The sequence below is a fragment of the Mytilus edulis genome, chromosome 4 (genome assembly GCF_963676685.1).
Source record: "Mytilus edulis chromosome 4, xbMytEdul2.2, whole genome shotgun sequence".
In the NCBI taxonomy this organism is placed as follows: domain Eukaryota; kingdom Metazoa; phylum Mollusca; class Bivalvia; order Mytilida; family Mytilidae; genus Mytilus; species Mytilus edulis.
The window spans coordinates 67,358,195-67,384,865 of record NC_092347.1 but is presented as its reverse complement, the minus strand read 5'-3'; the positions used below and the strand labels follow the sequence as shown (position 1 = coordinate 67,384,865).

At 31.7% G+C, this 26,671-nt stretch overlaps 1 protein-coding gene across 1 annotated transcript; it reads left to right on the top strand.

The window, feature by feature from the left end:
• The first annotated feature begins 1,044 nt into the window (after positions 1-1,044).
• LOC139520290 (uncharacterized) lies at positions 1,045-24,721 on the top strand. Its single transcript, XM_071312804.1, has 6 exons — positions 1,045-1,160; positions 2,076-2,178; positions 4,851-4,946; positions 7,063-7,194; positions 19,448-19,667; positions 23,023-24,721. Exons 1-6 carry the CDS (start codon positions 1,063-1,065, stop codon positions 23,493-23,495), a joined length of 1,122 nt encoding a protein of 373 aa, XP_071168905.1. The 5' UTR covers positions 1,045-1,062; the 3' UTR covers positions 23,496-24,721.
• The last annotated feature ends 1,950 nt before the right edge of the window (positions 24,722-26,671 follow it).

Genomic DNA, 26,671 nt, shown 5'->3' with positions numbered 1-26,671 from the left:
CATGGTTCAGTGGTTATAGTTAAGTTTTTGTGTTTTGGTCTGTTTTTCTCATACTTTATGCAATAGGTCTACTATATTTGTTGTATGGAATGATTGTAAGGTGTACATGTCTAGCGGGCAGATGTCATCTGACCTTGACCTCATTTTCATGGTTCAGTGGTCAAAGTTAAGTTTTTAAGTTTTGATCTTTTTATCTAATATTATATGCCAAAGGTCAACTATATTTGGTGTATGGAAATATATTATGATCTATATGTCAGTCCCGCAGGTTTTATTTGACCATGACCTCAATTGCACGGTTCATTGGACAGTGTTAAGTTTTTGTGTTTTGGTCTATTTTTCTTAAACTATAAGTAATAGGTCAACTATATTTGTTGTATGGAAGCATTGTTAGCTGTACATGTCTGCCTGGCATGGTTCATCTGACCTTAACCTCATTTTCATGGTTCATTGGTCTTTGTTTAACTATCTTGTTTAATGTTAAGTTTATGTGACAGTTGTAATAACGCTTTATACTTAGGACTATCAACATAATATCAATGATCAGTAAAGAAGGCGAGACATTTCAGTGTGTGCACTCTTGTTAATATAAGCACAATACAAGGGCATTGTCATGGACATTTTGGATCCCAACTTTAGTTTTGGTATAGTGATTTGACTACCATTTCCATGCTAGTCTTGTTCCGAGCTGTGTGATTCTTACTTTGATATCTTTGCGAATTGGTCTCTTCAGATCATGTCGGGGGTCTGATAAAAATATCATAAGAGCTATAAACATTTTCTTTTTAATGAAGTTTTATAAATTTATTAATTTAAATATGATAAAAGATCTATCTATTATGAATGAAAAAACCAGGGCAAAGAAAGCAATATATTCAAACAATGATCCAAAATGGCCAAAAAGTGAAGTATATACTTTGGGTACCCTGATTTCTTTTTTCAACACAGATCACATAAACTTATATATATATATCAAGTTTAAATTCTATTTATATTGCCCAATTCAGTTTATGACTTTTTATATTTCAGTTAAAGAACATTGATGACTTTAGGGCAGAAAAGATGGTAGAATATAAGTTGCTAAGTATTGGTGGAAATCATTTGAGATGTGCTATAAAGGACTTGTTTTCTGAAAATCCTAGTAGATTTTCAAGCTTTGAGTAAGTAATCACATTCATTCTTTATATCTTTAAACAATTAGAAATTGCTACATAATGACATGTTTTATTTTAACAGTGTTAACTGTATCTTTAAGTATGTGTTATGAATACAAAACAATGGGTACTTTTGACTATACTGTAGAGGTCAATGAAGATGAATATGATGAATCTAAACTTAATACATTAAAAATAAGATTTGGTAATTAATTGTGGTGAGTCATTTAAAAGTTTGTAGAGACAAAATTTAATGAATGTTAGAAACTATATTTCAAGGTCATCATTCAATTTTTAACAATTCAGAATAAAAAAAAAACTAAAAAAAGATGTGGTATAATGGTCGATGAGACAACTCTCCATCCAATACCAAATTAAAGGTCACAGTACTGCCACCAACAATAATATGTGGCCCCCCAAAGTGGACAATACATGTCCAAAAATTACTACGTTGTAGTGTAAAAACATTAAAGGAGACAAAACAGCTGCCAGATTTCAATAATAGAAATTATATAACAAAAAAACAGTCAGCAACAACAACTAACAGGCTCCTCAGACTTGGGACAGGCACATATATAGTATATATGCAGCAATGTTAGATGTGTTTGATGGATCCAAAGCCTTTTCATATTATTTATAATATATATATATATATATGATTATTAACACAGACACTATATATGAGGGGGGATAGGACCTTTATCAGGACTACATGATTGGGTGTTTTTAAGCTCAAGATTTTTGGATTGATCCTTTTAGGATCCAGGTATTCTTTTATTCAAAATTTTGAGATTTCAGGATTTGATTTGTTGTAAATTAGAGACCTCTTGATTTCGGAAATAGAGACCAGGACCTCTCCTACTCCCCACTCATTTATTTCTATAATCATACATTAACTTATTAAAATATCTTTACTACCAGGACAGTTACTGTTAAAGTCTTTTGCTGTCTAACTGTGGATGAGACCAAATTAATTGCAAACCAACACAACGCAAGTCTAGATACATTGCAGATGACTTTTCAGGTATTATAAAATTGAGAATGGAAATGGGGAATGTGTCAAAGAGACAATCACCCGTCCATAGAAAAAAATAATAGCAGAAGGTCACCAACAGGTCTTCAATGTAGCGAGAAATACCCGCACCTGGAGGCGTCCTTCAGCTGGCCACTTAAAAACTATATACTAGTTCAGTGATAATGAACGCCATAATAACTTCCAAATTGTACACAAGAAACTATAATTAAAATAATACAAGACTAACAAAGGCCAGATCGCTCCTGACTTAGGACAGGCGCAAAAATGCAACAGGGTTATAACAATTTACACTTGAGTTTTATCATTTATTCCTTATTATATTTGTGTTATTTTAGCCCTCACTATTGCTGGTGCAAAAATAATCATGATAATATTCTGCCTACCCTGTTTAAACTACAATAAAGTATAGCTTGCATCCTTTATTTCTTAAATGTGCTTGTTTGTGAGATATTAACCATTGAAATTTTGGCGAAAAAAATATTCTCTTTTGAATTTTCATAGCTTTATCATGGACAAGTTTAAGTTGTAAGAAACTATTAAAAAAAAATGATTATAAAAATTTTATAAGACTTTTACAGATGGCTTATCATTCAAATGGTTAAAACCAAAGGTTTCTGACAGAAATCTCAAAACATGACTCACTTGAACTTCATTTAATCAGTTTTATGAATTTATTTCGTACATTCCAAAAAAATATTTCATATCAATTTTCTTTGTCTTGAAAACTCCCATATTTCTTTTTTTGTTTTTTGTTTTAAAAGGGGCTCTCGGATCTAAATCAATTTTTTTTATTCAATATGAGATTTCGTTAATTTTTTCTATAAATGACTTTCATTTCATAGGAAAATAAAATAAAAAAAATGGGGTCACTGATCATTTATGCTCAAAATCTGTCTTCGAAAGAAGCATACATTTTTGTAAAGGTACTTTTTTCTGTTGAATTAATAGGAGAAAAAGAGGTAATATCGAAATAAAAAAGGAATCTAATTACAGAAATTGCTTAAACTTTACAATTATTGCTTATTTGAAAACAATAATAAAAAAATATAAGTCACCAATGAGTTAAGATATTTCAATTTCAATGCCAAAAAATAGCATATTTGCACCAAAGGGAGATAATTTAGAGGTTTTTCAATGATATATAAACATTTTAAAAGTCATCTGGAGCCAAACCGAATCGATTATTTAGTTAATTTTTGTATCATGTCATAAAGTAATTACTTATAATGTTTTATTCTTTGCTGAAATTTTTGTACCCGTGAGCCTCAAAGCAGAGAAGTAAAGTTCTGCTTGTTGCCAACAATAATATCTTGTTAGCTTTAATTATATTTTATGAATTTATTTCAACCTTTCATCAACAAATTTTTCATCTGTTGAGTCCTTTAATTTAGATTTTCCGTCAACACTGTGTTGTTTTTACAAGGGTTGTGCTGTCTTTTTGTTTTGAAGGGGAAGTAATACTAACCCTATATCAAATTTACATAGTCACCATGTGTAGGTAGTAAGATGAATATAACTATTGTAACCACCTAGATTTATCTGCTTGTAAGTGTGGACCTATGGCTTAGATTCCCTTTCAAGTCATACATGAGTTTTTAAAAGTGTCCTTTTCTGATTTTCTGTAACTGTCCTTTTTTTTCTAGGTGCCATTTAAAATCACAACAGCACATACATGTGTGTTGATACACTTATGATTTATGAAATCAGTGACAAATATTTATATATTTTAATGCAAAACCAACTTTTTAAAACATTAATTTTGATCTCATAGATCCCAGTTCTCATGGGATTTTGGAGACAACTATTCATCAATTATATGTCACAGTACAACATTTGAGAGAAACTTTTATGATCTTAACTATGAACATTCTAACCTGAAACACACAGATGGAAAATATAATTATTATCCCTTAATTATTGTAGGGTGAACAAAATATAAGAATTGCAATTATCTGGGTGATGGTTAAAGAAAAACTTAGTGCCTTCAACATGCTTACATCTTTTTCTAATTCTATGCCCAAATATATTGATGGAAGAAACTGATTCTTAAAAAAAATATCTGGGTGATGGTTAAAGATTGAAATAAACAATTAATTTCCCCATAGGCGACAATGGTAGCCTTTTTCGAGATACAGACTTTAGAAAGTTGATTTTCTTAACGAAACCTTGCTAGAATCAAAGAAAAGTTATTAGGACAGTATTTTTTGGTCTAAAAAATATAGGGTCGCGTTGCTTTTCTTAGCGTATTTTGTACTTATCTCCCATGCCTATCAATTTTGCCCTTAAAAATACGGGTCTTGTCCTAGCGTTGAAAAGTCATCTCAGTGCCTTTAGGGCTACGTAATAATTTTTATTTTGCCTTTTGTATAAAGCAGAGTGCACGAAGTCTCTAAAAATAAAAAATAACGGGAGCACATATCGACCAATCAGGATTCGCCATACTCTTAATTCTGAATACCATGTTATGCTCATAAAATGGCTGTGCCCATAAAATCTAATGGTGTATTGTAACCTATAGGAAAACTTAGTGCCTTCAACATGCTTACATCTTTTTTTAATTCTATGCCCAAATATATTGATGGAAGAAACTGATTTAAAAAAAAAAATATTCTGTCTTCAGCTTTCAGTATTAAATTTTATTTATTTGGTTTATTTTTCAGGACAAAGTGCTACAAGCCAGAGAATTATTCACTAGAAACCCTGGAAATGGTTTCAGAGACAGAGTGGCAGCAAACCTCACTGATATGACCCTTAAAGTGAGTAAAGAATGTTTTAATAAAACTTTTTACAGATAAGGATCCAGCTGTTAAAACAACTAGGCAGATACAAATGTTATGACCAATACAATTGTTGCAGGAAAAAAAGGACACCAATATATCGCCGACCGGGGTAAAGATTAAGTCACCAGAAGCCTTAAGTGTGGGCCATTTTCTGCATTAAATGAGTTGTCCAATTTCGATACTTTATCATGTTTATCTACACATATACAAATTATAAACCAAGTTTAGAAAGTGTTCCAATAAATATGAATAATATGTATTTATAACTGAAATTTTACATTTACTAAATAACCAAAATACGTCCTTCAAACCAAACTGAATTCTATATATTTGTAATACTAGCATAAATTAATTGAAACATTTTAAACATGGCTAAAGGATAATATCAGATTATAACATGGCATTTTTCATATCGCATGTATTATCAGCCCTAGGTTCAATATCAGCCCAAGAGCCGCAAGGCTCGAGGGCTGATAATACATGTGATATGAAAAATGTCATGTTATGATCTTTTTATCATATGCTTCAACAATGGAGTAAAATACAGATTCCTATGTTGATCCTTTTACGTGGTTCCCAAATAGAAGTTCAAAGAGTGAAAAGTTCACGGACGTCGGACCCCAAATTTAGTACATTCGATATGAAATATTTCTATCATAAGCTTCATCAGAGAAGAAAATCATTTTGATATGGACGAATCGACCAAAAAAAATCAACACTAAACATAATGAACATGGTTTGGAAAAGTTAACTTTCTAAATTATGTTTGAAACTGTTCCTGTCCTTCAACTGGCCCCTAAACAAATATATACTAACTCAATGATAATGAACGTCATACTAAACTCCAAATTGTACACAAGAAACAAAAAGTTGAAATGATACAAGACTAACAAAGACCAATTGCATGAGTAAATTTTTATCCTGTCCAGAACTATGAAAAAAGTTTCAAATGACATTTTGCCCTCTCCCTGGATCTGCCAATAAAGTCCTATCAATGAAATTTTCACCCCGTTTTTTCAGTCAAGCCCCAGCTTAAGGTGATACCTTACACTACAGGGAGACAACTGAAAATTTCAATCACATTGTATTGTTGAGGGAATATAAAGCTTCTAGAAGATCACAATTCATGTTTGTCAAACTGCTATATTTTTCAAAGGAAGTGTGTGGTTCAAGTTTTTTACCAGTCTATGCCAAACTACCATAAAATCCTAAAAGTTCAGTCGGACCAAATGATTATTTTGTCAGTCAGGCATAGTTTGGGATACACTGTTTATATGACTGCTAAATTTTTGTATAATGCTATGTTGTTGTTTCCGAAGTCACATTTGGTTTCAGTACAATAGCTTTAGTTTATGTAATCTTTTTAGAAGGTTTAATACCACAAAAGGAAGAAGGAGATTTGTTTTTGGGGTGATGGTCCTAACCATTTAGAAGATAGGGTCCAAAAAGCAAGCATTTTTCTAGTTACAGGATAATTACTTAATTGTGTATAAGTTTTTAGATTGCTATGAAATTGTACCACAATCTTTAAAGCCACATAAGAGGTTGGAATTCTTTTGAATGTTATGGTGCCATAATTGTTTAGGATTTAAGAGGCCAAAAACAAGCATTTTTGTAGTTTCTGAACAGTAACTTGTTTGTAAGTGTATCGATCTCTCTAACATTGTACCACAAGGTTCTATATAAAAAAGGAAAGGTTGAGAGAGAGTTAAGTGTAATTTGCCCCCTCCCCCCTCTGGATCCGCCTATGAACCATTATAATCAATAAAACAATCGTTTATAACATATTCCATCATCCATTCCACTTTGCAGCTTTTGTTTTTGTTTTGTAGTCAGAACTTTTTTTGAGGTTTATAAAAGGAAATTGTGGAGTCTACATCATAAATATAGGGCAAAGCCTTACATCAGATACTTCTACTTATTTTGTGTTTGGATGGTTCGCAATTAACATCTTCAAAAAATTATTCGAAGTTGAGATTATAATTATTTAACGTTTTTTAAAGTAACATATGTTAGTTTCATTTCTCTTGAATATAAACAGAAACTGTAATAAATAACTTTTTTTTCTTATTGAGAGTATTTTCTATTATAGGATGTTAGTGCAGACAGCATTACAACAGTTACATCTGTTGCAAGTTATGAAGAGTTAACATTTGAGGAGGTTAACAAGATGTTCACAGAATACGAGGCTAAGCATGGCCCTACAAAGAGCTTCCCTCAAAAAGTAAGTTTAAAATTAAATGATAAGAATTTGATAGACATACATCTGATGTAAATATTACAGAATTTGAACAGGATCAAAATCAAGTGGTGTTAGAATTTATATGGAATAAAACAACAGATTGTTTCCTTTACAACACCAAATTGGAAAAAATAAAACTAGCAGTAGTTGATTGATTATGAAAATAATTAAAAAAAAAAAAGGTTTTGTCTGAATCGAACGTATCATCCAGTTTGAAAAAAATTGTATAAGAGGATACCGTGAAAAAGATCTAACGAGCATTGGTATGTCTTATTGTTTTGAGTTTCTATTTTAGACACAAATTCAGACTCTCTCAGGACCTTACATTTAAAATTAAATAATATCAGATGACTCCGATATAATTTGACTAATCAGAGAAACTGAGATATATAAAGAGACTGGGAAGATACCTTTTACTGCCAGATGTATTTTTCTAATTTGCTTAAAATTAAAATTGTTAAAAGCAGACAATTTAATTAAGATTGCTTGGGAAAAATTTCCTACAACAAAAGTAGGTGTGTTATCCACAATTGTTTAGAAAAAATCAATTTAGATTTACATCATAACATATTTAAATGGGGTCGATAGCCAAGCAGTTTATGAACTGAGGACACGAGCGAAGTAAAATAAACCTGGTTGAAAATATTCCAAAGGGAGATAACTGAATTCACTAATATTCAGTTAAACTAAGATTTAACCCGAACTAATTGCAACAGAAAATGTTTTAGTTCTAATCTATAGCATTAAGCCCTTAATATACACTGAAAAAGTCCCATTAAATCTTAGCTTGAGGAAAACTCAAAATCAGTATTTTTATAACATTGGAAAGGGAGATAACTCCGCCAAAATTAGTCCTTATTTTTAAGTTCAGTCTTTGGTTGATTTTCTTAAAATTTATGTAAAGTATGATAGATTATTGCTATTTTGTGCATTTTTCCTTTGATCTTTTTTTGTGATAATTTTCATATCATGCTTCTCGCTTGAGATGGAAAAATTATCGCTAGAAACTAAGGAGACCACGTGGCGTTTCTAACGAAATTGACATTGAAATTGACAACGTGGTCATAGGTAAAATAGTGATAAACAGATTATCATTGGTCATCTCAACTCGATTAATTTTCTCACTTTCGCTGTTCCAGCTCAAGCGAGAAAATCAATCTCGTTGAGATGATCAACGATAATCTATAATTATTGGGGTTATAAGTTTGTATTTGACTAAATTATGTAATCTTCTGCTATAAATGAAATGTACAAAACAGAATTGTTATCATATGTGTAGTTTTGTTTTTTGTGCATTAAAGAAACTACGAATTTGTGTCTTTGTGATCATTTTGAAAAAAAAATAATGTGAAAATTTGCTTTTGTTTACATCTGTATATTATATTATATAGGATCTTACTTGTTTTAAGAAACTTTAAACTAAAAAAAAAGAAGAAAACATGCTTAATTATTTTGATCAAATTTGAGATTCTTTTAATACCTTGATATGTTGAAAAATTCAATAAATGGTCAACTATAATGAATTACGAAATCTAGATAATAGCATGATAAAAGATATGAAAACACCTTTAGATTTGTTTGTTATACTCAAAGAGGCTTTTTTGCAGAGTTATCTCCCTATTCAATGCAAATCTCAGTAGGAATTTTGAATGGTGATTTCTTTTAGTCTTCCTTAAGTAAGATTGTCAGGGACATTTTTCTTGTATATTTGGGGTATAATGCTAAAGATTAAAACTTTAAAATCTTTGTTGCAATTACTTTATGATTAGAGTCAATTTTATGCTAGATTGACTGGACTATTAGTTTGATATTGCAATATGTGCCTTAGGTTTGAAGTAAGCACATCTTTTCCTTAATTTGACTTTGTTGTTGAAACTTTACACAGTTATGGTACACAATATTGGAATGAGCATGAAGGAAAAACAATGCTGGTCCAAAATTTCTCAAGGGAGATAATTGAATATAGCTAGTTTAATGTTGCATATGATGTTGTAACATTTCTCGTAAGCACCACTCCTCTTTAGTTGCTAAAGTAATATTAATTGAAAAAAATGTAGTTACAGTATTTAGCTTAAGGATCTTGATGAATATATTCAAGTTATTGTATTAAATTTTAAAAGGGAGATAATTATAAATTATTTCTCATTTTTACAGAGAAATATCTTCTTATTCTCATCTCATAGTTTAAGAAATATAAACAATCTTTATTGCTGTTACATGTACATGATGTATGTGAAATTTTCAATATTATTCAATTGTAACTATACCACATCTGCGAAATCACAAGCATTTAGACCTTGGTTGACAGTATGTAAAATGTTGTATGGAGAGTTTTTATAAAAGATTTTATATCTGGAGAATTTCAGAAAAGGTATCAAAATTCATACAAGGTGCATGGAGACAGGACGATTTTTTTAAGCCCTCTCCTTTTTTTCACAATTGAGTCCGATATTTTTTTTGTTTTCTGTTAGATTCAAATATTTTCAAGTCTCTCTATACTATTAAGTTGAAAGTATTAACATACATATATTATAAATAAAGTGTATTTGCTATTAACTATCAATAAGTTTTTCTCAACGGCAATCACTGCTATATTATATAGATAGTCTCTATCAACGCTAAAATTATTATCCCCAATGTCCCCAAGGTCTCTTATGCAAATTATGTGCAGTTAAGAACCGGAAGTCTTGTTAACTACTGTGTTTTCTATTATTTTGTTTATATTATTTTCAGGTACATGTTACTTGGTGGGTTTAGTTTATAGTTTAGTAAAGACATTAGAATAGACAATAGAATTATATTGAAGCCATAAATAGCCAATCAACAGTGGTAGCAGAGCTTATAAAGATGGCAACAGCACCTAGTTACAAGAACCCACCAGGTTTGACCAAAGATAAAAGTTATCAACAATGGAAAAATGAAGTTAAAATGTGGCAACTCGTGACAGATCTTGACAAGAAGAAGAGAGGTTTGGCTTTAGCTTTGTCGCTACAAGGAAAACCAAGGGAAGTAGCCCTAGAAGTAGATCCCACTGATTTAAATGTTGATGAAGGAGTAGATAAGCTGATAACTGAGTTGGACAAGCTTTTTGAGAAGGATAAAATAGATCAGGCTTATGCTGCATATACTGTATTTGATAAGTTCCACAGAATAGATGATGTAAGCATGTCTGATTATATCATTGAGTTTGAGCAGAGATACAATAAATGTAAGAAATATGAAATGGTACTCCCAGATGCAATTCTAGCTTTTAAACTTCTTGACAATGCTGGGTTAAGTCAAAGTAATCGTCAGCTGGCATTAACTGCATGTTCTGACCTTAAATTCGACACAATGAAATCTGCTTTGAATAGGATATTTGCATCAAAATCTCAAAATTTTCCTGGAGAACAAGACTCTGTTGTAACTGTTAAAGAAGAATCAGCTTTTGTCAGTGATGGGTATTATCAGAGAGGTCGAAGTTCAAGAAGAAATTTTCCTCGTAATCGAGCTGATAGATCAACCAACTCTAGTAGACTTAAGACTAAAATGAATCCAGTCTTTAATGGAAATGTCTCAAGATGTAAAATATGTGATTCCAAATTTCATTGGGTCAAGGATTGTCCTCACAAGCAGCTAGATGTGAATTTAACAGAACATGAGAGTGATGAGTTAAATGAAATTGTAAATATAACATTATTTACCTCCGCACAAGAATTTAAGCCTCTAACAGTGTTTGTCGCAGAAGCCTTCAATGCTGCAGTTATTGATACTGCATGTTCCAAGACAGTGTGTGGTTCTAAATGGTTATACGAATTTGTAGAATCACTTGATCCAGGACTTGATCAACTTACTTGTAATGAAAGTCATGTACCATTCAAATTTGGTGATGGACAAACAGTATATTCATATCAGAAAGTGAAAATTCCAGCACTTATTGGATCAGTTAAGTGCTCAATTGAAACAGAAGTGGTGGATTGTGAAATACCGTTATTGTTAAGTAAAACCTCTCTGAAAAGAGCAAGCACTATCCTAGATCTCAGAAATGACAAGGTTACCATGTTTGGACAATTAGTGGATGTAAACCTAACTTCAAGTGGTCATTACTGTATCAACATTAAAGACAAGCAATTCACAAACAGAAATAAGAATGAGAGTGAGGAGGTTTTGATCATTGACACAAAATTATCTTTTAAGAAGAAAAAGGAGATTCTTTTAAAGTTGCATAAGCAGTTTGGACATGCATCATCAGATAAACTTTTATCCCTGTTGCAAAGTACTGGTTCTGTTGATTCTGAAACAAAGACCATTCTTAAAGATATCTGTACAAAGTGTTTAATTTGCCATAAGTTTAAGCATCCAAAAGCTAAACCAGTGGTTGCCTTTTCACATGCAAATGATTTCAATCAAATTGTGGCAATGGACCTTCATGAAATTGACCATAACTTTTATTATCTACATGTTATTGACTTATTTAGCAGATTGAGTGCAGCTGCAATCATCAGAAGAAAGGACTCTAAAGTCATTGTAGATAAGTTCATGCAGATATGGGTTGGCGTTTATGGTGCACCTGAAGTTGGTGTTTACACAGATAATGGAGGTGAATTTAATTCACAGATATTTAGAGACATGGCAGAAAACTTGAACATGTCAGTTAAAACAACAGCAGGATATAGTCCTTGGTCCAATGGTGTAGTGGAAAGACACAACGCAACGCTTACAGAAACAATCAATAAAATGAGAGAAAGCTCTAACCTTTCATGGGAGACTTCCGTCAGTTGGGCAGTTCATGCTAAGAACAGTTTGTTGAATGTCTATGGCTACAGTCCATATCAAATAGTTTTTGGAAGGAACCCAAACATGCCATCGTCTATAGTTAACAAGCCTCCTGCATTAGAAGGTACAACAATTAGTAATGTTATGGGAAAGCATTTAGTTGGCTTACATGAAGCTAGAAAAGCATTTATTGCCGCAGAATCCTCTGAGAAAGTAAGAAGGGCACTACGTAAGCAAATCCGGCCTTCAGGAGAAAAATTCAAAAATGGTGACAAAGTTTTCTTCCTACGAGACAATCAGTGGAAAGGACCAGGCTGGGTAATTGGTCAAGATAACGTAGTTGTTTTTGTAAGATATGGAGGTACATATGTGCGTGTACATGAAAGTAGAATAAAAAGAGACATTGATGTTGAAAGAAAACAAAAGATTATTCATAAGCATACAGCAAAGTCAACTCCTGTGCGTAAGCCTCAAGCTGCAACATATAACAACACTGAACCAGATCATGACTTAGTATACTATGAGAGTGACGATGAAGAGCCTCATCAAAATGATACTGAGAATGATGAAAATCAAGAAAATGTTGAAGAATCTGCAGACGAAAATGCTGATCAAGATGATAGTCATGCTGGTAGCTTGAATGGTAGTTTGAATGGTGAAGATGGTCCTGAGTCTGAAGGGAGAGACAGTGTTGATTTGGAAAATCAGGCAGATAATGATATACATGAGGAAAGTATGGAACATAATCCTGAGTCCCAGGAAAATGATTGTATGAAATTAAAGAAGGATCAGATAGTGAATTTTAAAGTCCCTGGTGAAAATGACACAAGAGAAGCAATAATTTTAGGCAGGGCAGGAAAGGCTACAACTGTTAAAAAGAGCTGGTATAATATAGAATACAATCAGCCAGAAAATATGAGAGGTGATCAGATATCAATTGATCTAAGAACAGTCAATGATTTGAAAGTTGTTAACCAGTCAGATGACTTGAATGAAGATGTACTTTTAAGTGATATTGATTTTACTGAGGCTAGAGAGGCAGAACTGGATAACTGGAGAAAGCACAATGTTTTTGAAGAAGTTGAAGACAATGGTCAAAACTGTATTTCAACAAGATGGGTTTACACTATGAAAGAATTAGAGAACGAATTTCATAGAAAAGCTAGATTGGTAGCAAAAGGTTTTGAAGAAGACAGTCTAGATGAGATACCAAAGAATTCACCAACATGTGAAAAGCAGTCTCTACGACTAATTTTATCAATTATTGCTAGTAAAAGATGGTCAATTAATTCTGTGGACATTAAAACTGCTTTTCTTCAAGGAGAGAAAATGCAAAGAGAAGTCTACTTGAGACCTCCTAAAGAAGTTAAAGCAACTGGTAAAGTCTGGCGCCTTAACAAATGTGTATATGGTCTTGTTGATGCATCCTTAAAGTGGTATGAAAAAGTTAAAGCAACATTGCTAGATTGTGGAGGAACAGTGTCCAAAATTGATTCAGCAGTTTTTTATTGGTATAATGAAAAAGGTTTGACTGGTGTCCTAGCAGTTCATGTAGATGACTTTCTTTGGGCAGGATCCAGTACCTTTGAGAAAAGTGTTGTGTCCAGAATTAGGGATATGTTCAAGGTAGGGAAAGAATCCTGTGAGTCTTTCAAATATTTAGGTCTTGACCTCAGCCAAGAAAATGAAACTATTGTTCTCAGCCAGCAAGACTATGTCAGAATGTTAAAGACTGTTTTAATAGATAAAGACAGAGTTAAAACATCTCCTCTTTCATCATCAGAACAGACACTATTGAGGTCAAAAATAGGACAATTATTATGGTTAGCAAGACAAACACGTCCAGACATTGCGTTTGATGTTGCTGCTATTTCATGAAAAATTAAGTCTAGCACTATTGAAGATCTAAAGAAAGTCAATAAAATAATTAGGAAGGTGCAAAACGATCCCGTTTCACTGCAATTCCAGAATCTTGGACATGATGTGAAATTTATTTTGTTCAGTGATGCATCATTTGGAAATCTTCCAGATGGTGGAAGTCAGGGTGGTTATGTTGTGTTTTTGATGGGCGATGATGGTAAAGTGAACCCAATCACTTGGCAGTCTAAGAAATTAAGAAGAGTTGTACGTAGTACTTTAGCAAGTGAAGCCTTGGCCTTAGCTGATGGTGTGGACTGTGTTATATCTTTAGCAGCTCTGTTTAAGGAATTAATGCATAATGAGAACGATTTGATGCATACTCCAGTAGATTGTTTCGTTGACAACAAAGACCTTTATCATGCAATATACTCTGATAAACCTGTTGGAGAAAAGAGATTGAGGGTGGAGATCAATGCAATAAAGCAATTACTTCAAGATGGAGAGCTTAAAGAAGTAAAATGGATTCAGACAATTGAACAAATCGCCAATGTTCTTACAAAGCATGGTGCTTCTGGACAAGACATTTTACGTTGTTTTGAAAAAGGACTTTTGAATTCAAGCCTTTTGTAATTAGTGCAACTGACAATAAAAAAAAAGGAGAAGAAAGATCAGATAAATACTTGATACTATGACATTTTAATTGCCTTCATTTTCATTTTTATTTGGACATTAACATTTCTAGTGAAAAGAGAAAAGGATTAGATTGTTAACTACTGTGTTTTCTATTATTTTGTTTATATTATTTTCAGGTACATGTTACTTGGTGGGTTTAGTTTATAGTTTAGTAAAGACATTAGAATAGACAATAGAATTATATTGAAGCCATAAATAGCCAATCAACAGTCTTGTATGATTTAAAAGTTCGTCTGATGACTGAAACAATATCCAGACAGCTTATTTTTCGGTTTTCTCCCAAAATAACCCAAACTGAATAATCATAGAAAAGATAACAAATGCAACTATTCTTTGCAATATGTGCCAAAGGTATCCCATGAGTGCATTTTATTATTTTTTACTTCTCCTTATGGTTTACTTAGATGAAACAAAAATTTATACTTGAAGTTGGAAGAGCATATTTGTTTTCAGGAACAGAATAAGCTAAACATTTTGATAGGCTACAGAGCTCCTTGTCCCAATATCTAGATTTAAAAAAATGTCTGGAAATAGAATCTGCCGAGAGATTCCCGAACTTGAAGGCGTCCTTCAGCTGGCTCCTTAACAAATATATATACTAGTTCAGTGATAATGAACGCCATACTAATTTCCAAATTGTACACAAGAAACTAAAATTAAAATAACACATGACTTACAAAGGCCAGAGGGTCCTGACTTGGGACAGACGCAAAAATGTGGCGGGGTTAAACGTGTTTGTGAGATCTCAACCTTCCCCCTTTACCTGTAGCCAATGTAGAAAAGTAAACACATAACAATACGCACATTAAAATTCTGTTCAAGTGAGTGATGTCATTAGATGTAACCAAAGAAAACAAACAAAATGACAACAGACTAATAGCTGTTAACTGACATGCCAGCTCCAGACTTCAATTAAACTGACTGAAAGATTATAATTTCATCATATAATTACATTAGATGTATGTCTCATTATAATACGTAATTCGGATTGGCTAACTGCACATCACATGTTATTCCGTAAGCAATTACATAAAAACACAATAAAACGTTTCATTCATGATGACACACGGTCCCAGAATAAAGTGCACAGGTGAATTAAATAAAAACTTGATAAAAATCGTGTTTACATGATCCTAGCTAAAAAAAAATCTTCTCGTCAGGGGTTTAGTATCATACCATCATAACATATATGAGAAGAACATAACCCGTGTCATGTCAACCACTGGTTTTTGAAGAAATGTGCTAAGTTTCGATGCAAAGACCCTAAAAGTGAATCAATATTAACGCCAAAATATGCAATCTTTTATAACCTGACAACAGTTTTGTAACTATATCTCTTCTTAATAAGGCTGTGTCTGTTTTTTTCTTTGTTTTGCGTCAACTGATTCTGAGAAAACCTACCAGACAGCAAGGGAAAAAAACACACACAAAGAAAATAACACAAGAGTCTGCTTAAGTTCTGGACTGATTAACAGTGACTTTAGATCAATACTGTCATATCTAAGTGAAAGAGCAAACATGACAAACAGGAAATTTAGCAATGTACAAACTTGATATGACTATATTCTGAGAAATGGCCTTGGTATTTCAAACATTTCCCATTTATACTGAAGCCTTTGAGAAGAGACATGTTTTGATCTGAGATGTGTCATGTTATATTAAAACCTATGTATAATCAATAATTCCCTGTATCAAATCAATAATGCTTTAAGCATGATTTATCTCCCATTTGCAGAGTTATCTTCCTATAATTGGAATACTTTATGTAAACTTTTTGGCAATATATTAATATTTTGTTCTGCATACTTTTTTTTCAGAAAATAAACTAATGAAATTATGTTTTATATCTTAATATCTTGTGGAATTAAAAATGGACATACTGATTTATCCTATCTTATCAGACAGTAGATATCATTTAAAGAAATTTATTAGAAATATTTGCAAAAACTACTATTTTTCATTTAAAAAAGTTTAAAAATTTATTTCAATTATAAAATAAGATAACTGTGCAAATGGGAGGTAACTCTTGCTTCAAGCAAGTAAGGAACGCCTACTGTAAGACCTGTACCAAGGAAGAACCATTACAGTGAAATTGATTGATCTTTTCAATATCAAATTTAGTGAATCTTAATATTAAATAAAAGCTCTGATACATTCAAATGTTTTATTAATTGAAAACAATTCTTAAAACAAAATTTAAAACAAATATTTTAACAGCATCTATAGCCTTAAGAGATGTATTCATTTCAATTTTTTCCCCGTTAGAGCTAGATGAAACATAACATTTTATCAGAGTTTTATCCCCTATGGTGATAGGTTCATTGAATCTTGTATTTAACGTGTCTCTTATGCTGGCTACGTAAAGGCTCTAGGATCTGAGAAAAAGTTTCTGTGCCGGCGAGCGGAAAGGCATATGGAGCCAGAACGATCCTTTTATCTTTGAAAAGTGAAACACAAACGATCTCGCTCGCCGGCACATTTATACTGGCCATTTCTGCTGTCACATGTATCGAAGTCAAGATCGCTTAAACGCTTTAAATAAGGAGCGTACTTTTTATTTAAAGCGCAAAATAGATTTGAGTATAAGAATACACAAACACACGGCTGGAAAAACCCGGAAAATACGGATTTTCTACTGACGAACAAAAAAAAGTTTGTGTTTGTTTTTGACACAAATTGGCCGAAAACCTACCCGCACGCGGACGCAAAACAAATAAAAAAACAACTATGGCCTAAGTCTATTCAAAGGTTTTGTTAGTTTCTGAGGTGTCTACTGACATGTTTGTGCTTTATAAAGAATATTTCCATAAAAAATTGGATATCTTGAAAGAATGTCAAATTTAGAGCTGATCCGTTATTAAAAAAAAAGTTATGCCCCTTTGGAACATATTATTGCCCCTATGTGTACAATTCTTGCCAGTTTTTTTTTATTAAATTTATATTATAAGATTATGTTAGCAATGTCTTGTACATGTTAAAAAGAGAAGTGCAGTGTATCTAAAATTCTGTGTTAACGACAAAATTTCAGACAGAAATTGCAGATTTTTTAATTGAACATATAGTACTACTACATGTAGTAATAGTACAAAAATGTAAAATCTAATTTCAGACAGACAAACCCTTAAACAGTTTGGCAAAGACTGCCAGTGCTGATCAATTGTTCTTAACAAAGATATGCCATTTAGAAACATTATAAACATGAAAATTTGTATCATTTAAGTGCTCTTCTGTTTATAATTCTTAACAGATTTTTATGAAACTTATATCATAGTTTTATATTCCCAATGCTTTAAATTAGACAAGCTGAAAAATCAGTGCCAATTAATTTATTTTGAAAGAGTTATGCCTAAGAAATTATTTTTGATATAAAAAAATGAATAGTATAATTACTCTATAATGTGTACAATTCTCATTAAACTTATGTCATAAAGGTTAACCTCTGGTTTATATCAGCAATGTCTTTGTCCAGTTTGAAAGTCAGCACAGACTTGTTATAACCCTTGGAAATTGATCATATGAAGAATTGCATTATTAGTACCGGTACTTATTTGTACTTTTCTTGTCAGATTTTTATGAAATTAATATTATTACATGTGCACACCCTCCATGTCTCAGACAAATTTTCAAGCCAATTATTTATTCCTTAAAGATTTGTGTCCTTAGGATATATAGATGATATGGAAAATTGTGCTGTTAGTGAGTGCACTCATGTGTATGATTCTTGCAAGAATTTTATGAAACATCATAGGTTTACCTTAGCAATGTCTTCAATAAGATACTTTAAGAAATCAGAACTGATTCAATATTTTAAACAGGTTATACCCCTTTGAAAATTTTAATACGAAGGAAATCTCATTACACTTCTCAAGCCTTAAATCTTTTAAGATATCTATAAATTGTTTTGAAAACAAGAAAAATGTCTTTCATTTATAGTATATATAATATCCTTTTACCTTGGATAGATAAATCATGAGTAATGTGGGGCAGTTTGAACTCTATTAATTATTGCATATTGATGACACTTTTCACATTTGCAGTTCACAAACTTATAATATGCATGAACATCATTTGAGTAATTTAAGAATGTTGGCTGCATTATTTCAAAATAACAAGCTTTTTGAAAGGCTGTTTTAAATTGATAGTATATAAATAAAGAAACTAAAATCGCAGAAAAAAAAAAGGGTCTGTATACTTGTTTTTGAGGTATAGGCCAATGAAAAAAAAATCAGAAAGAGGATCAAACATCATTTAGGATTTTTTTCATTTTTCTTGACTCATATATCTAAAGCATGAAGGTGGTAAACATTTTGTGTTATAAACAAATCCCTCAGATTTCATTTAGCGCCCAGAAATTTACAACTTTCTGGAAACCTGTACCCATGTCAAAGTAAATTTTCTAAGTTGTGCACATGCTATTATGGAATAGAACTTTGAAAGAATTTATCTCTGGTTATCCAGACTCAGAAACTTAGTTTGAAAGAATTTCTGGTTATCAAAACTCAGAATAGTGTTTAATTAAGATCCCTAAAACAACCTGCCAATTAGGAGATAACTGAATTGTATTTTAAGCTCCGATGGCATTAATTGGGGATTTGATGGTTGCAAATTAGGTTTACTTGCAACACGTTAGTGGAGACAGTAAACGAGTATTTGCGACCATCAAATCCAAAATTGATGCCGTCAGAGCTTAAAATACAATATTGTTATCTCCATTCTAATGAAAGTGACAGAAAACAAAGTTAAAACATGTATTTAAAATCTGTCATATGCTGTCTGCTCTTACGTCCCATAGCATTAATTGTCAATTGATGCCATGTAAGAAAGTGACGTTATCCAATCAAAATGAACGTTACAAACGTTGTTGCATTAGAATTTGAAATTTTGACCCTTTTTAATACATAGAATAAATGGGTTTCATGTTTTTCAGATATTTAGAGCATTGCAGGGCACAGCTGAAGGGTGTAAATTAAAAACCCTGAAGACAATTAATCAAGGCGTCCACACCATTGGCAAAGCAGTTCTAACCCTAGAAAAGAAAAAGAAAATCATGCTTTTGAACGAAATATTTTTTAAAATAACAAATAGCAGTGCAGACAATGCCAGAGTGTTATATCCAAACCATTTTGATAGGATAGAGGAATTTTGCAGTAAGTTATAAACTATTATTATACATATGATAAAAACAAGCTGTCGGGCAAATATAGAAATAGAAAATGTGGTATGATTGCAAATGAGACAACTCCAAAAGAGACCAAAAGACACAGAAATTAAAGAATATAAGTCACCATACGGCCTTCAATAATGAGCAAATACCATACAGCTTTTAAAGGTTCCAAAATGACAATGTAAATTGATTCATACAAGAAAACTTAGTCTAATATTCAAACACTTTTTTTTAAACGCAGCAGATATTAGTAAGACAAGTCTAAATTTATGTAGACAATAATAGTGCATTGACTTGACATATCAACGATATAAGGATAAGGCTTAGAAATGGGGAAATGCGAGGCTGTGCACTATTATTGTCTTTATACTGCAACCTAAAATAAAATATTTTTAATTGTTGTGTAATGCGTAAAGGTTATTTATTTTATTTAAATATGGCAGAAGTCCCCTTTAAAAAAGTCTCATATCATGCTTGCTGAGAAATTTACAACACAATGAAATGTACATTCACCTGTGGAAACCCATACTCAATGGTGAACGAAATTGTTTGAGTATGGACTTAAATATCAACCATTAGCATTAAACATAATGATTTATAGGTTGCAAACACAAAAATATTAATACATGAAATATGTTTTTCCAATAATTGTAAAATAAACAAGGCGTTCCACGCATCGTTGTATGCATTTGAAACAAGAACAGGTTGAAGAGGTCATGAATAATTAAATATTATTTCGGCAACTTCTATTTATACATTCATGAGGAAAAGTGATATCGGGTCAGTGACTGTATATGACATAGAAATATACAGTCAACACATTTTGACTGCTCAAATAGACCGAGCGCAGTATAAATATATATATAAGTCTAAGAATTGGCACAACAGTGCTGATGATTATAAGATGGTATTAAACAAAAATGATATAAAAGGATTCAAAATCTATTCAAAAGAGAAAGACAAACAACAAACGACAACCACTGAATTACAGGATTCTGACTTTGGACAGGCAAACAACAAACGACAACCACTGAATTATAGGATTCTGACTTTGGACAGGCAAACAACAAACGACAACCACTGAATTACAGGATTCTGACTTTGGACAGGCAAACAACAAACGACAACCACTGAATTATAGGATTCTGACTTTGGACAGGCAAACAACAAACGACAACCACTGAATTACAGGATTCTGACTTTGGACAGGCAAACAACAAACGACAACCACTGAATTACAGGATTCTGACTTTCAGGACAGGCAAACAACAAACGACAACCACTGAATTATAGGATTCTGACTTTGGACAGGCAAACAACAAACGACAACCACTGAATTATAGGATTCTGACTTTGGACAGGCAAACAACAAACGACAACCACTGAATTATAGGATTCTGACTTTGGACAGGCAAACAACAAACGACAACCACTGAATTACAGGATTCTGACTTTGGACAGGCAAACAACAAACGACAACCACCGAATTACAGGATTCTGACTTGGAACAGGCAAATGCATACAAAATGTGGAGCCGAGGTTAAACATGTTAGGGGATCCTAACCATCCCCCAAACCTGGGATAGGATAAAAAATTTTACATTGGTATTTGCTTTTATTTTATGAAACTAAAGTAGAAAATGTTAGGAACTTTTATCTTTTTTTTGCATTAACAATTTGTTGTGATCCAATGTTGTCAAGGTCTTGACAAGGCCTATTGATTTATGCTATCAAAAGAGTGAATTAACCACAGTGATTTCACATGTAAAATTAACAATTTTTATCTCACTGGGAAAAGGAAACGATGTAATTCATTGCAACCAATGTAATAAAACATTTTGATGACCTGTGTATAACCTCCCTTTGAGGACACAGTTTAAAAATAGATAGGACTTAATCATGTACCCAATGAAAAATATCTATTATTTCTTAACACTTTGCTGTCAAATGGACGCTTTTTCATAACTTTGGATTTAAAGTTCTGTCAACTGAATTGAACAATATTTCATGGCAATTGAAAAGTTAATTTTGCAAAGGTCTTTCTATTAGGGGACGACCATTTGATATTCTGGGGGGGGGGGGGGGGGGGGCAGGAGGATTTGTTTTTGATCGGTTATTTATTTTCGTAAACTGAGAGGACAGATTATTCATTTTCTGCACTATTGAAGCAAGATTTTTCATTTTCATTAAAGCAAGGGACTGATTATTCATTTTCAACTATATTTATGATATTCGAAAACATACAATTTTTTAAATATTTGTTAATTGGTCCGAGACCAGAATTATTTCGTAGTGCATTTCTTTTAGAACATAAATGAAAATTAAAAAAAATCCCACCTGCGCTTTCTCACAGAAACTTTTACAGTGTGTTGTACTACTTTTGGGACAAATTATATCAAAATTATAGAAAACTTCATCGCTTCTAACTCAAAATATAGACAATTTTTATGTTTAGGGCGTCTTGAAATCTATTGACAGCTTCTGAAGTGCTAATTTTAAACCTTTTTCAGCTGGACCAAATCACTACTTTCCTTAAAAATTCTGGACCCAAATTTTTTTACAGTGTAATTTCACCCCCCTACTTGCAATTTGATGCATTAACATGGAGAACTAAATTTGGAAGGGGTATAAAAATTAATGGCAAGTAACCCACTGTCAACACTAGGGACTATACCAATTATGAATAATACATGTACATGTATAGTCAAGTCATTATGTACCATTTAATCAGAAAAGATCATTATCCCCTGCAGAAATTTTAAGATTCAAGATTTCAATCATAACCTCAGACACATACTTGTGTTCAATATAGTATACAAACATTTCAAGATAATACATACCGATACAGGACAAACGAAACACAAATGCATAGTAATAAGTATATTATAAAAGACAATTGGTATAATCACGAAATTCGGAACCATTTATATTCCTATATTCCCAAGCAATATACACGAATAGCATACAAACATAACATTAAAGTTCATTTAGTTTGTTTTTTCCTAGCATGTTTCCAAAGTATTGTCAAACATATTTGGCCGAGCGGAGCGAGGCAAAAAAAATTTTGAAGGGTTTTGGAACCACTGAAGGCCCAAGAAGCTATAGACCTGCTGAGTTATTTATTTTCAATACATTGCAAGTCAGGTTATTTATTTTCAAACTACCACAGAACAAACCATTTATTTTTGTGATTATCAAGGCTGAGTTATTTATTTTCAAAATCCCCCCCCCCCCCCCCCCCCAGAATATCAAATGGTCGTCCCCTTATGCTACGAACATTAATGAATTATATTCAAATGAAGCTGTGCAATTATAATATTATTCCACTTTTATTTTCAGCACTTGCAATTGGTAAAACAGTCCCAAAGTTGTTTCTGGATTTTTGTGAGGGGGCAAAAAATGAAGCAGTAATACCATATGATGTTGCGTCATCAACTATAGATATAACCATTCAGATACCAGGATGTAGTGGTGACATTCACAATAATTTTCATGTTCAAAAATTGATAAACAAACACAAATTGACATTAAAAAAAGAACTATGTAAAATTAAGCACAAATTAAATGTATATATTGTTGATAGAATGGATGTTTGTGATGACACAATTGATGATTGTTCAGATTTAGTTGCTACATTAGATGAATCAGGTATTATTGATGATTATTCTGCAATAGATTCAAATGATGGTAAAGATTGTTCTTTGGTTTCCAGTGAAACACCATCATTTGAATCTATTTCAGCATCATGTGCTGAAACTCAGTGCCCATTAAGCTGCTTGATAATTCCAGAAACTCCCATGTCTCAATTATAGTTCAAATCCAATTAACCATTTGTGTTTACAAATTTGTATATTCAATGCATTTAAAAATATGTCTATCTTTGGCATATAGACAATGATGTGAGTACATGTATTACCAACCCAATGCAACTTTTCCACAGATTCACTTATTTAAAGAATTGAATACTTCCTTTTGTAACTCCATTGAGGTGTAAAAGCGTTGACTAAAGTACATTTTGTATGAAGTGCAAAATCGCTTCATTCTTAAAATGTGCGCACAGTCAACACTTTTACAACCCTATGAAGTTATAAAAAGAAGCATTCAATACTTATAATTACATTTTTTAGCTAGGATAATAAAACACAAAGGAGTAGGTCCAGTAAGGACTCATTTTGGCCTCAAATTTCAGTTTCATCTGACGAAAGATTTTGACCACTTTTTAAACACTTAAGTGTCTATTTCACTTGATTCAATTAATTTATGTGAAAGATTTTAATTGATTTAGTCATTAAAAACGGTCCAATTCAAGCTCAAATATGAAAAATCTCTCAAATCTGCCAAAAAACGACACTTTTCAGATGGTTTTTGTCAAAAAAGAAAGTGGCCGCATCCGTGTTCATCCACAACCTTTATATATGTTATGTATTATCATGAAATACAACTTACATTTCAATATTAAGGATGAACACGAATGCGGCCACTTTCGTTTTACACGGAAACCATCTAAAATTTAACTTAAATGATAGAATTTTGAAGTTTTCCGTAATTTAGCATGACTTAATAGTGCTACAACCCGATATATGTGCATTGTATTGTCAAAAACTGCCCATATTTATGTAGCAGAACCATTTAACTGTCCAATAAATAACTAAAAGTTTACATTTTAACAATTTTGTAAAACTGTTATTTTTTGGGGCCAAAAAGGGGTCTTACCGGACCTACTCCTTTTATCAGTTTTGATTTAATTCATCTGTGCACTTTATTTCCGGAATGATAAATTTTATTGCATAATAATTACATTAGATGTATGTTTCATTATAATACTTTATTTTGATTGGCTAACGACACATCACTTGTTATTCCGTAAGCAATTGCATCACTCAATAAAACTTTTCATTCATGATAGCACGTGGTCCCACAATAAAGTGCACAGGTGAATCATATACAAAATTTATAAAATTCGTATTTTCATGATCATAGCTAAAAAATGTAATTATAAGTATTGAATGCTTCTTTTGTAACTTTATAGGGGTGTAAAAGCGTTGACCGTGTGCACATTTTTAGTATGAAGCACTTCTGCGTTTCATACAAAATGTACTTCGGTCAATGCTTTTACACCCCAATAAATTTACAAAAAGAAGCATTCAATTCTTAAATGCAATTCTTAAGGAATAATGGGAGATTTACAGTAATAGCCCATCAAATAACTTATTACATGTATAATGAAACATACACTCTAATGTACCAATTATTTGATAGTTGATTTAAACTTTTGGCACTTCTTTTGTTCCAATGAACAAGTACACTTAAAGCTATTGTATCCTGCGTAGTTTTTTCAATTGGACCTTTTGAGTTTCTTCTTGTGGTGGTTACCCAACACCTTGGCTAATTTTAATTTGGGTCGTTTAATTTTCATAAAATTTTGACAAAATGTTACCTTTTACCCTTTGAAAAAAATATAAAAACTTTAAAAAATTTGAACCAACCACTTTATCAGAAAAAAATAATTGGTTATATAGCAGTTTGACAAACACTTATTTTAATCATCGAGAAGCATAACATTTCCTTAACAAACAATGTGATTAAAAAGTTTAGCTGATTTTTACAGAGTTATCTCCCTGTAGTGTTAGGTACCACCTTAAGATATCACTCTTCTATTCATTTACTTGATTAAAAAAAATAACTGCTAAATAGATAGTAATATCATTTTTTAAATTAAATAAACTGCATTCGATTTTGTGTTTTTATTCAATATTGATAATATTTTTTTTCAATCTTTTATATTTTGAGACATAAAAGTTTTAACAGGTAACTATCAAGTGAAACTGTGGAAAAATTTAATTGGGTTTGCAATAATACTTCAACAAAAGACTCAACAGTGACACTTTTAATCATGAATAAGGCTTCTAGTATTTATTTATCTGGTTTATTCTCTCTTAACTGCAATTTTTTTTAAAGTATTTTACATAATATTTTATATCAATTTTTTTTGAAATTCTGTATAAATAAAAAATAAACAAACAGTGGTAAACATCGAATGATATTTTGAAAACGCAGACTATTGATAAATGTGAAAACTTGTTTTGAGTATCTCATTTTATTGTTTTATATCCATCCAACAATTGTTTAATTATTGTTAAGATTTAATAAGTATGAGTAAAAGTTATCTTTAATGAACTACATGTATGTTAAATAATTGGTACTAACAAAGTTCTTAATTTTCAAAATTGATGTTGTTTTCTTCACTGTCATTTGTTTGTAAGACTCAATTTGTATTAAGGAAAGAATTACTCAGAACTATGAATAGATAAACAATTTTTATCACATTTCAAAATTACTAAAAGGTAAATATCAAATACCATTATTATAACCTTGTATGCCATTAATATTCATTGCAATCAAAATGAAAATAGTTATAACCTTTTTTTAAGATGATATCATCATGATCATATTTAGCAGCTCAGTATATTTTTTTTTGTACATGTGTACACTTTATACATTTTAAGATTTTAGATATTTTATTATAAATGTACACTTTTTTGTTTGAAACAATATCATGAAATTCATTAGAAAACAATGTATGTCAGTTTTAGATATTTTGAATATAACTGTGCATTATCCCATTTCTATATACAGCTTTTCTATCCACCAAAATCATGCATTTTTAAAAAGTTAAAGTTGAACATGTCACTGTTCACAAATGAACAAAATAATTGGAAAAAAGTCTTCTTTTTCCTGAAATAACTAAGCTATCTAAATGTGCCTATATTTTATAAGCCAAAAATTTAAACCTCACAAAATTAACCAACAAAACTATATGACTGACTATGCAGTATGGGCTTTGCTCATTGTTGAAGGCCGTACAGTGACCTATAGTTGATAATGTTTGTGTCATTTTGGTCTTTTGTGGATAGTTGTCTCATTGGCAATCATACCACCTCTTCTTTTTTATATATATCAGTCGATGTGTGTTCTGCGCCAATATGTA